At 37.7% G+C, this 12,868-nt stretch overlaps 1 protein-coding gene across 3 annotated transcripts in view; it reads left to right on the top strand.

Moving 5' to 3' along the window:
• Positions 1-1,571: 1,571 nt before the first annotated feature.
• REPS2 (RALBP1 associated Eps domain containing 2) overlaps positions 1,572-12,868 on the top strand; it is an 85,014-nt gene continuing 73,717 nt past the window's right edge. For 2 of the 3 annotated variants that reach the window (XM_088144894.1, XM_088144893.1), the window contains exon 1: positions 1,572-2,324. In XM_088144894.1, the coding sequence (XP_088001020.1) occupies positions 2,103-2,324 (222 nt within the window). In that variant the 5' untranslated portion in view covers positions 1,572-2,102. The remainder of the gene's footprint in view (positions 2,325-12,868) is intronic. The other variant, XM_088144895.1, reaches the window with a different exon arrangement.

The following is a 12,868-nucleotide window of genomic DNA, read 5'->3' as shown; positions in this document are numbered from 1 at the left end:
ATGGTTATGTTATTTTTTTTTACACCTTGGCTGCAGATTGTTACATAGTTTTTGATATGGTTTTATGTGGTTTTTATATTGTGTTCTTTTTTAATCTTTTTTAATTTCCTGTAAGCTGCCCAGGGTCATGTATTTGAGATGGGCAGCTGTATAAATCAGAATAATAAGTATATAAATAAACCTGTTAGTTGGGCAACTAGACAGGTTGCTTAATCATTCACTTCCAAGCATCCAGCTATGCACACCCAACCGTGCCCCACCCAACAGTGTGGAGAGTGAAAGGTGATTGCTTTCTTGCTAGAAAATGCGGTGATAGGGAAAACAAAGCCAGGGGGTGTCACAAATCCCTTTCCTTAATCCACATGCCATCAGTAAGGACAGCACCAACAATTGGCTTTATTGCTGGGTCAGGACAGGGCTAAGCAATCAAGACAGCACATTTTATGCTGGTATAGTTTTCTACCAGCTCAGGGACTTATAGGAGTACACATTAATCCAGCCATGTGACTAGGTTCTAAAAACAAGCAACAGGTCCTTGCTTCTACTGTAAGCCATGTACAGCATAAAACAAAAACAAATGACTATGAATTCAAGGTGGACCTGTACATATGGTTCAGGATTTCATAGAGAAGAACCATGGTATTTTTTTCTGGAATCAAGACAACATAATATCTTTGCAAGATATCTGGCAACATATCTTTTTTATTTTTTTATAAACATATTTTCCTTTTTTAGTAATGTTTTTAAATTGATGTTTTATGTATTTATATATATTTATGGTTTTAATGTTTTGTGTGAGTTACCCAGAGTCCCCCACTGGGGGAAGACGGGTGGGGGAGAAATTTAATACATACATAAACAAACAAACATTCTGCCAAAAAAAAAAGTGATTACACATGTGCACAGCCTCCCACAATAATATAGTCCATCCCCATGCATATACAATTTCTGTATTTTTATTAGCATTTCACTTAATCCTAATTGTACTCACTCACACACTCTTATCAATATGTAATTTCATTACAATTTTTTATCCAGAAGTGACTTAAGATCAATATTACTACTTACTAAATTTTATGTCATAATCAAGAATAACAAAATACTGGTAATATAATGAAAAGTACAGTTTAATTTAAATACTTCGCTACAGTATCAAAGTCTAAAGACGCCTGCATTTTCACATCAGATGATTTAGTTACAAACTCTAGATCAGGGTCTCATTGGCTCATCAAACACCTTGGCCACCCAAAATGTTTTAACATCATTTCTAGAAGGCGTTTGCCAGATTAGGAGAAAGTTAGGGAAGATGCATCGGCCGTCCGTAGTAACAGGAGGGGCTTTCTTTAGATTGCACTTTTGCCGGCTGTGGAAAATCTTCAGCGGAGAATAATTCCAGCGTTGAGGATCAGCCGTGGGCAACGAATCCCCGCTTTCGACGCAGAGAGTGCTTCCAGGGCAGAAAAGGGGTTGGCAAAATGCCCAGATGGCTTCATCGAGCAGGGCTACCGAAGCGTTCTGCACATGCTCTGACGCAGTCAGACCGAAACGCCATCCTTGCAGCAGAGCTCTGCTTTTAAAGTCTTCGAGGTGCCGTACTTCCCCCTGCGAGGTCCGCGCAGCCTTCCCGCTCCCAGCCCGACGGTCTCTTGACTCCCCCCGCCAGGGAAGGCGCAAGCGGGCGTCTCCCGCTGCTGTTCCAGCCCGGTGTGGGGCGCGGGAGCAGAGACCGCAGAGCCAGCAAGACGCGGCTCGGACGCGCGTCCCGAGAGGCTCGCTCCCTTCCCTTCTCTTCTGGCGGGAACAGCTGCTCCCGCTCTCAGCTGCAGCAGGAGAGAAGGAAGAAGGCGCGCGGAAGCTTGTCTTCGCGCGTTCCCTCCCTCCTCCCGCCCGAGGGGCAGCACTGCAGAGATAGCGCTCTTCCGCACCGGGGAAAGGCGGGCGGGCGGCCGAGCGAGGAGGGGGCAGCGGCAGCTGAGCGGCCGCCGCCAGAGGGGCTGTACCTTCCACGCCGCAGCGCCGGAGGATCTTTCCTCCTCCTCCTCCTCCTCCTCCTGAGGAGTTTTGTACTCGCCTCAGAGCAGAGATTGTCGCCTTTCCCTGCAATGGAGCCGGCGGGAGCGGCTCTCACTGGGCCGGCGGCCGCAGGAACCTCGACGCTGTTTTTGGCGGGGAACGAGCAGCAGTATTTCTCCGAGCTCTTCTCGCTTTGCGGCGGCCAGCCTACTCCCGAGGCGGGACCTGGATTGGCCCCCCCCGCTGTCGGGGGGAGTAAAGTGGCAGAGTTGTTCCGAGCGTCGCAGCTCCCCGCGGAGATGCTCCATCAGGTACCTAAGTGACCACGAGCCGTACGCAAGAGCCTAGGATTCCGGAGTCAGGAAGAGAGGAGGGCGTTCTGCACATGTACAGAGTGCTTTTATCTCAGGAGTGACCACCAAGAACAGCTTTGGGGTGAGGATTTCAGGTAGAGGGTGTGGCCTCGACCAAGATTGGAACTGTTGACTTTTGCTAGGGAAAAGCGGGGGAAACGGCTGGCTTGTGTCCTTTCTTCCTCTTAAACAGAGTTATCAACCTCCAACAGATGTTAGTTATACTGAAACATGCTAACATATGGTTAACTGGATTGTGCCTTACTGAATTAAAACTAGCGGTATAACACACAAAACCACAAAATAGTCTGGCACGTCTTAGCCAAGCGTGTTGTGTGAAGTCAGCTGGTGTGATTGCTTTATACTTTTAGAATTGTAAGAATTCAAGTGCTTGGTTCAGTTCAGTCCAACGTGGTTTATAATGATGTTAAAACATGCTAACAGGGATTTTTCATTGATTTCCCCCCCCATCTTGCTCTTCACTCAAACACCATAGCAATACTTGCATTTGTTTGTTCTGTTCCGCTCTAAAACAAAGTTTTTATTCCCCCATCTTATTAGAAGTTACTGGAATTTTCTTTCGTGGGTAAAGGATATGAATCCTCAAACTGGTGCTTAAGCTCGGGCTTTCTGTCTGATAATACAATTGGAAGATGATCTTTTCAATACTGACTTGCAGAAATACACTGGGTTGCTAAAGTTTGCAAAAGTATATTCATTGAACTCCTGCTGAAAGTGTTTGTTTAGAAAAGCTAATATCCCACACATTTCCCTGAATGAACATATGTTCCAGCTGATGCACACATTAGAACAATGATTAAAACAGTTTCATACAGATCAAATTCACAATAGGATTTAAATATAAGAGCTAAAAAAACTCTCTACAAAGTGAAGTTACTGTGTGAAAGATGATATAAAAACTGGTTGGTGGTTTCCTTTTACCCATGTTAATTTAGTATGAATTTTAGATTTGGTTTTTGAAATAGGTAATTATATTAAAATCCACTGCCTTCTGCCAATATAATTTATATTATAAATCTACTACAAATCCCAAGTCATTCATAAGTTTTGTTAGATGAAGTTTATACTGTTCCAGTAACTGTTCACAAACTTCTGATTTTTGAATGCTGTTTATTAAATCATATTTCTAAGGCACTGCAAAATTAAATACCACTGGGAGATGGATTTGTATTTTGCCATGGAGAAAAGCCTTAATTTTATGCTGTCTCATCATCTAACTTCCTTTGTTTCCTCTTAAGCCCACAAAGGAAGGATAAAAAAACAAATGAAAACAAATAGTTGCAGCTGTAGAGACACATTGCTATTGTTTACCATATTCCTCCTCCACTAACAGCTGCTGCTTATGATAGAGCTATCTTTCTGTAACAGGCATTATTCATTTCCATTTTCTGGCCTGAAATCCTTAGCTTTTATTTCAAAATTTGACTCGTAAGTTTAACTTTTTCAATTTTTCAAATAGTGTTTTATTATATTTATTGCAATTGTTTATATGCTACCTATTTGAATGACTCCAGGATGTTTACAACAGCATAAATATCCATAAGATCCAACATATTAAAAATATAAAATCTTTTAAAAATCTACTGGTATCTTCCATAAAACTCACTTGCCTCAAAGTCTTATGGAAGATGAAGATCTTTGTCTGCTTTCTAAAGGATAAAAGGTTGGAGGGCCAGTCTTAAATCAGAGGGTAAAACTCTTCCAAAGTGAGAGGCTGCCTTGGTTCTCGATTACCACCCTACAGATATCTCTAGGGGTGAGTACCCAAAGCATCCTCTCCCAACAGTTCATGTTGGCTAGCAGTTTCTACCTAGAGAAGACAGTCCCAAAGGACTGTCACATAAGCCATATAGGCTTTTCACTAACATTTCTAACAATTGTTGCTCTTTCATCTTTAGATTGTTCAATATTTTCAGTGGGGAGGGAAGGGCATAATTATTAACATGACTATATGTTTATGGCATTAATTAATATTTTGTAATGAATTTAAGAGAGAGCCAGTTTGGTGTAATGGTTAAGGCATCAGGCTAGTCCTGCCTTAAGCATGGAGCCACGTGGGTGACTTTGGGCCAGTCAGTCTCTCTCAGCCCTAGGAAGAAGGCAATGGGCAACCACTTCTGAAAATCTTGCCAAGAAAACTAGGCTGTCACTAGGAGTCAATACTGACTTGAAGGAACACACACAGACCCAAAAAGAATTTAAGAATTGAAATGTAAACTTGAACTAAGAGACCATTTTGAATTTAAAAATAAACTAAATATTGATCATGCATACTATAGCAATAAAACTGAGTTGGTTTGAGGGTCAATTATTTGCTTTGATCCATGGAATTTAAATACAGTTAAAAGCTGCAGAGGAGAGAGATGCCTGTTCACATACACATACATGATGCTATTTTATTGAGGGACCTCCTGGTCTTAAAATAACCACAACTGTCAAAAGAGAAAAAAGGAATGGGTCTAGTCACTGATTGCTTCATTCTCAACTTACTTTTATTCTCCAGAATCAGGAGGAAGAATGTGGGTAACAGAAAGTGTTGCAGTATTACTGTATCAGAGAGAAGTTAGTAATTATTGATTTTAGCTGGAATTATGCATATTCAAGTATATGCATAATTGCTGTCATAGGAATACATTTAAAAGTCAGTTAACAAGTTCTAAAGTTCTTTTCCTGTGCCTCCCTGCCTGTGGCAATTGGCTTCTTCTTTCAAATTGTGCAACCTGGGTCACTGTTGTATGTTTTCTGCCCCCAGTTTTGTTAGTGTATTAGAAAAATCTTTGTAGGTGGTTAAGGTTGGATTTTCCTAGATTTACGAATGATGCTTCTGAATCAGAATATATACATAAAACGGTAAACATCCCCTTCTTATAAAGCTAATAGCATGATGGTAATTTAATTCATTTTAACAATGTATTTTTATTATTTATAATACCATTTTGGATTAATCCTTTATTATCCTTTACAATAAATGAAAAAGTAGAAGAAAATGTAGGCTTTCTGGGTTATGTGTAATTATATAAGCAATGCTCTTCAAAACACTGTACAGAGAAACTATGTTAAGATCTAAGTTGGGAAGCAGGTAAAACTAGTTAAGCCTTAAAGGCATTAATAATTGTGTTCTCTTTCTCAAGCACTGTCTCTCATTAACTCTCTGTCAGTTTACCATTACAAGCAGCTCATAATCTCTTGAGCACCTGTGTTTTGGTTTTTGGCATGTTTTCATAATATAGAATCTTATCTGTGTCACATACCATGAAGCAGTGGGCTTCAGTGCACTTTGATCATGGTGTGGAAAAGATAGTAAATAGTGGACTTGATTTGCAAGCCTGGGAACACCTTTTTCTATTATTTGGGACCTTGCTGTTTGCTCAAAGTGCAGAGAGCTTACCTCTGAACATAGCACTTGTTGTTCAGGTGTTATCTTTCATCACTAAGACCAATGCTTTTGTTTCTTTACAAATCTATTTACAGCATTTCTTTTCTACTGTAGGTCTTAATAAACATCAAGCTTTGATATTTGCAAAATTATATATTCCAAGTTGTTTAAGCAAGAGATGACATGGGAATGCGTAAACATAAAATAAATAGGTGATACCAGCAATTCTGTGCAGTTCTCTTCTGCTATTTTACATCATAATACTTTGGAGTCCTTGGGGTTCTCTGAGCTTGGTTCTTTTCTTGCAAACGTTTCATTGCCCGGCTAGGTAACATCTTCAGTGTTACCGGACAATGAAATGTTTGCAAGAAAAGAACCAAGCTCAGAGAACCCCAAGGACTCGACAGTTCAACCCTGAGCTACGCATATTCACCGCTATTGGTATCATAATACTTGTTAATAATGCAGAAAGTACTATTTGAAAATCAGAAGTTGGAAAAGCTTTGATGTTTATTACTGCTCCAACCTAGCAGTTAAGATGTCGGGAGGTTAGACAAAGGTTAGTTCTGACTCAAACCCTAGGTAATGTTGATAACCCTTATAGAACTGAATCAGAAAATATTATCTTAAAAAGTATCTAAATGCTTTTAGATTCACCATGACTGTGAATTGGCAAAGCATGGAGATCATTCTAAGAAAAAATTCAAGTTTTTACATGTGCTTTAGATACATGCTTAGTAAGGACTTACAGCCTTGCAGTCTTCCCAGTCTTGTTAGTAATTTTCTGTGTCTTATTTGAAACTGACTAGAAATCTGTAAAAGGGAGATTCAATACACTTGAAAAACCAGACTTTATTGGCATTTTAGTTTTGATATTTTGATACCCCTTCTCACTGCTAAGGAGAATAGGGCTAATCAAGCATGCTCTTCTAAAATGTACTAGGGATGTGATATAACAGTAATTAGTGCTACACAAACATTGGCAATGAAATATTGGAGTGATATTCACATGTTTTGAATGAAAGGAATCAGGAAAGAAAGCTACATCTGTTAATATGCAAAACCAAACAAAAAACAAATATTACCTATGTATTTAAAGAAAAAAAAATCCCAAATATTTTAGAAAATTATCTGGGAAAACATTGAAAGGATGACTCAAAATATTCTTCACACAAATTGCACACGTTCATAAACAATGCTCTTTCTTCTGGTATGACCATCAGCCAGTAGAAACAGGTTACATTGTTTTTCAAACACAAATATTAACTACAAGTTAAACACTCAATATGGCATGAAAGAATAAAATCTTCATTAGTAATCCAGACCAATAAGAAAGAAATTGTATATTTTAAAACTTCATACACCTTGCTCAACAACAAATTAATAATTTGCACATAAAATTATAAAGCGTAATAACGACAGAACAGTTTCAGCTGGCTAAAATTCAAATATGTATAATTAGAGCAAAAGCAAAACAGAAAATAATGACTATTAATAATTTTGCACTGACAAGTACAAGATATTGTGTTTCTAAGAATTTTTTGTGAAGCTCACTAAAAGGCAAAATAGTATTCTAGATGAGCTACCAGTATGATTTGGTCTGACAATGAATCTTTCTATGAAAGCTGATTTGTAAATTGGATAAAGCTGTAGAACACGTTTGTCAACTGAATCAATTTGATAACATCAGGATTATATTGTTTAAAATTTATTGAAGTGCTGATACCAGTATATTAATTTCTGTCAACAGGTGGTGACTGGTTATTGCAGTAGTTTGTTTTAAAAGTATGACCGCTTGTATGTAACTTGACTTAACAGAGACTGCAAGCAAGCAGTACAGATGGTGTTACTGTATTGTGATCAAGGAAGTTATGCTTAGATAAGCACACACACATTCAATTCTGATCTAAAGATTTTTTTTTTAGAGTGTTCTGAACCATTTTTTGACCTATTCTAGCAAGAATTGGTGTATGTTTCATAGCTTGTCAAAGCAACGACTTGATTTAATGGGGTATCATGTTAAAATTTAAACTTTATATGACCTAACCTCCAAAGCTGCTATATAGATTTATGCTCTGTTTTCAGTTGGTTGGTTGGTTGATTGATTGATTAATGAATCGATTACGTCAATCAGTGTGACTCTAAGTGACTATATAGATAGACCCTGCCATGTTGATCTGTTCCCAGATTGGCCCTTCAGGTCCTTGGACAGTGTACCTATGGCCATTGTAATTGATTCCCTCCACCATGCTGCTGATCTTCATTTTTTTCTTTTTTCTTCCACCTTTCCCAGTATTATGGAATTTTCAAAAGAGATGGGTTTTTGCATAATGTGTCCAAAATATCATAAATTGTGTCTGGTTATTTGTGCCTTGAATAAAAACTTTGTACTGATTCATTCTACAATCCATGTATTTTTTTTTTTTTGGACTATCCATGTTATTCTCAAGAGTCTTCTGTAACACCAGAGTTCATAAGATCAATACTCTTTCTATCCTGCTTTCCTGCTCACTGTGTTTTCTCCAGTTTTGCTGGCATCATTTGGTTAGAACCTTTACAGATTCTTCTTTTGTTGTTTGCCGAATTTCTGTAGATATTTCATAAATTCCTATAGTCTTTCAACTTGGTAATGGCCAGCATGCTTACTTAACTTTTTCTCTATTGCTAGAGGTTCTTGTAAGTAGGAAATATCTTCTAAGGTTATCTTCAATGTTAACATCTCTATTGTACAAATGTCAGTGTATTCCTTCCATCTTTGATGATTGCTGAATCATTTATTATCAGTCCATTGGTTTCCCGTAGCAGACTAATTTGAGCTTAGAACATCTTTCAAACTTCAGAGATCCTTTGGAAGATGTAACATGTTTTTCCATATCTATTTCCACCTTTGAAGTCTTCACAGGTGTTTTAATACTGCTTCTTTTCTCTTCTAACAATTCTTTGAAATACTTCATTAAGTTCCTTTTTGAGATCTGTGTCTTTCTTGGCTTTCCTTCACTTCTCTTCTTGGCACTTCCACTGTTTGTTCTGACATTCAGTTTGCTTTCTTCTTTTTCTTGGTTTATTGCAGTATCTTTTCACATTCATCCTTAACAAGTTTGTTGATTTCAATCCACAGTTCCTCTGGTTCCATAAAATGAGATTCAGGACTTCAAAGCAATTCCTGATGTTCTTCTTGAAAATGGTGGGTATGTGGTCAAGATCATATCATAGAGATGAATTGGCTCTATTCTTCCACTTTAGCTTGATTTATAACTTGCACATTTGCAGTTTGTGATCTGTTCCACACTCACCCCCGGCCACATTTTTGGAGTTAGGAGTTCATCTCCTTGAACCAATAATATAGTCAGTTTATTCCTATGTGCACCATCTGGTGATATCCATGTATATAGGAGTCTTTTTGGTTGTGGAAGAATGTGTTAGCAATGAAGTAATTTTTAGATTGGCAGAAAATGGTGAGTCATTCTCCTGCTTCATTTCTGTTTCCTAGGCCATACAGTCCAGCTATATTTTCCTGTTTCCAACTTTAGCATTTTATCTTGCTTGCATGTTCTGTTGATTTCAGACTTTGACCATAAAACTCACCAGACTTCTCTTCTTCTGAAACAGTGGTTGGAGTGTAGGCTTGGATAACCATAATATTAAAAGATTGCCTGCAAATTCTGACTGATATTATTTAGTCATTGCTTGCATTGTATCTGAGTACTGCCTTTACTATACCCTTTCTGACTATGAAAAGAACTTTGGTTCTGGTTGTTTTTCATATCCTGAAGAGTAAACAGTATGATCCTTTAATTAAAAGTATCCAGTTTCAGTCCTCTTCAACTTGCTGATGCCTAAGATGTCAATGTATAGTCAACTCATTTTATCTTTCACAGGTTGAGCTGTTCCATGTTCCCACTTTGTAATTCCATTTTTGTACATTGGGATTTTCTTTCCCTTCAAGGCAACTTCAACTAGATATCCAAAGGAATTTAATTTAGCCATATCACAAATACCTTTAGCATCTCAAAAGAATGTTAGCTCTTCTTCAGTAGCATGTTGAGTGCTTCTGTCCTGACAGGCCCATCATCTGGCACTATATCATTAATTATTTTTCTTTGTAAAATACAGGAGTGATTTACCCTTGCCTTCTTCCATGTAATATGAAATTACGCCTTTGTTCTCGCTAAAGAGATCATTGGCCTCCAGCATCTTATTATATCATTCTGCCCAGTGTAGGTGCTCTCTTCCTTCAGATGGGCAGCTGGGATAACCTTCTCACCTTGGGTAACCTTGGCATACACTCCTGGTATTCTTCGCTCGTCCTTCTCAGGAAGCCCCTACCACAATGAGGCAGCATAGCAGGATTTGGAGAGGGGCTGTTTTCAGTTAAAAATGTACTTAAATATCAGACATTTTCTTTGTTTTATTCTTTATGGATAATAGCTTTATTTTTGGTGATCTGTTTCTATAGTTACTGTACATAATGTGTTGACATTACTACAATATGTCCAAGTACTGTGAGCAGATTTAAGAAAATTATCCCAGAATAAGTCACTTAACTAAAATAAGGTTGCTTCTGACTCTCTAACTAGTAATTGAATAGGGAGTTTAATTTCTCTAGTTTAATGTCAACTTTAAAGGTCAAAAAGAGGTTTGTATCAATACAGTATAATGATTCTGAGGGCTTTTACAAGCAGAACATCTCTTCAACTGAACATGGCTGCATCGCTCACAGTTCTAGTATAAATTTGATTTATCTGTATCAGACAACAAATATATAAATGCTATGCATATTTTGTTTCAAATGTTGTTGTTATATATTTTATCAATGGTATTTGCCAAGGAATTCATTTCAGAAAATTATAAAAAGGTTAAAAAGCATCATTTATTTTGTTGGCACAACCGTTACAGTATTTTTCTCATATTTAAATGCAATATTTTTTCATAGATAGGAAAGTATTTTGTTACAATCGGTACCTTTGTTATGATCCCAGGTACAACAGAGTAGTCTGTTTCTATTGTAATTCCTTTAAACAGAAAGGCCTATATTTATACTGATTATGTGCCATCAAGTCGTTTTCTACCCCTAGCAAACGTATACATAGATTTTCTCCATGACAATCTATCCCAAATCTGTTCTTTCAGAACTCCCAATGGTGCACTTACCACCACTGTAACTGACTCCATCATATTGCTACTGGTCATCCTCTTCTTCTATTTCCTTCCGTCTTTCCTAGCATTACAGTCTTCTCCAGAGAGCTGGGTCTTCGCATAATGTGCCTGAAGTAGGATAATTTGAGCCTAATGATTTGTGCCTTAAATGAAAACTCTGGATTAATTTGTTCAATGATCCATAGATTTGTTTTCTTGGTTGCCCTTGGTATTTTAAGGAATATTTATATATGGGAGTATATAGTAAAATATACAGAAAGGGGGCACCCACCTTGAAAGGGTATGGATGCTGCCTTGAGTTCCTAGAAGGAGAGGATATAAATCTAACAAACTTTGGGTATTGCTTATTTTTGAGTGATTGTCATCTTTCATGCAGAGATGTTCCATAGAATTCCAGTCTTGAAATTATTGGGACTCAGTATTTGTTTCATGTTTATATAATATTGCTAACCCTGGCTCACTGTACTTCTTATTGTATCAGCAGTGTTAATCTGTTGTTACAGAAGTGATAATAGCTGGACATTTTTACGGTTTTGGTGATCTTCAGTCTGTGGTTTTCCAGTTCATTTAGACATATGACATAGTAAACGCAGTGTGTATCAATAGCTAAGCCATTGCAGTTTTGAATTTTTGATATTTGTATAGTCTGACACACAATAATTTTTTTTCACATCCTTTGATACTTTACTCTTATTTTTCTTAAATCATTCTATATTGTGAACTCCAACAATCTGTCCACACATAAATATTAAGGCAATAGTGATTAGCATCATCTAGTGTTGACACATACAGTGGTGCGTAAAAATTTGTGAACCCTTTTGAATTTTCAAAATATTTCTGCATAAATATGACCTAAAACATTATCTGTTTTCCACACAAGTCCTAAAACTAGATTAAGAGAACCCAATTAAATGAGTCAAAAACATACTTGTTCATTTATTTATTGAGGAAAATGATCGAAAGCTACATATTTGTGTGTGGCAAAAGTACATGAGCCTCTTGGATTGTCAGTTCATTTGAAAGGGAGATTAGAGTCCGGTGTTTCAATCAATGAGATGATAATCAGGTGTGGGAGGTCCTGCCTTATATAAAGAACAGAATTCTGGATATTCACTATCAAAGTCTGATCTTCACAACACAGGTATGTGGAAGTGTGTCCTGGCTTGAACAAAGATTTCTGAGGACCTCCAAAAAGCAGTTGTTATGCTCACCAGACTGCAGAACGTTACAAAACTATTTCCAAAGAGTTTGGACTTCACTAGTCCACTGACAAATGGAGGCAATTCAACACTGTTGAGGAGTGTTTGACCAACCAAGGTCACACCAAGAGCAAGGCGTGTAATATTCTGGGAGCTCTCAAAGAACCCCAAGGTAGCATCTAAGGAACTAAAGGCCTCTCTTGCATTGGCCAATGTCAGTGTTCATGAAACCACCACAGGAGAACACTGAACAACAGGGTGTGCGTGGCAGGGTTGCAACAAGAAAGCCACTATTTCGTGGATGGGACCCACAACATGCCCTTCCTGCTGCACCTGATAGGATGGGTAGATGTGACTGAGGAGAGGTGGTCCCTCAAATAAAGGAAGTTTTTTTAAAAAAAATTCTTTACTTGGCACTTTCAGCTGAAAACCATCTAAGAATTTTGAACTAGCTGGTGGGACAGGAAGTATACTTCATTTTATGCTTAACTTTTTAACATCTATTTCCTTGTGTATAATTCCAGAAGAAAGGAACTCTCCAACTATATTGACAGACTAAGAAGACTCATGTTACGCTTGGATTGTGAGAATCTTGTTTGCTCCAGTACAACAACAAATGGTGCTTAAAGCAACTATAAACAATAAAACAACAATAAACTTAAGTAGCATTAAAACAAACAAAAACTAATATTAAAACACATGTTTACAAAACAGAGCACTCTTATATCAAACACCTCTCTGAGTAAAGG

The sequence above is a fragment of the Python bivittatus genome, unplaced genomic scaffold (assembly GCF_059951505.1).
Source record: "Python bivittatus isolate LINGU-HERP-01145 unplaced genomic scaffold, Pbiv_v1 ctg000350_np1212, whole genome shotgun sequence".
Classification (NCBI taxonomy): Eukaryota; Metazoa; Chordata; class Lepidosauria; order Squamata; family Pythonidae; genus Python; species Python bivittatus.
The sequence above is the reverse complement of the archived record's forward strand: the minus strand, read 5'-3'. Positions and strand labels throughout refer to the sequence as shown.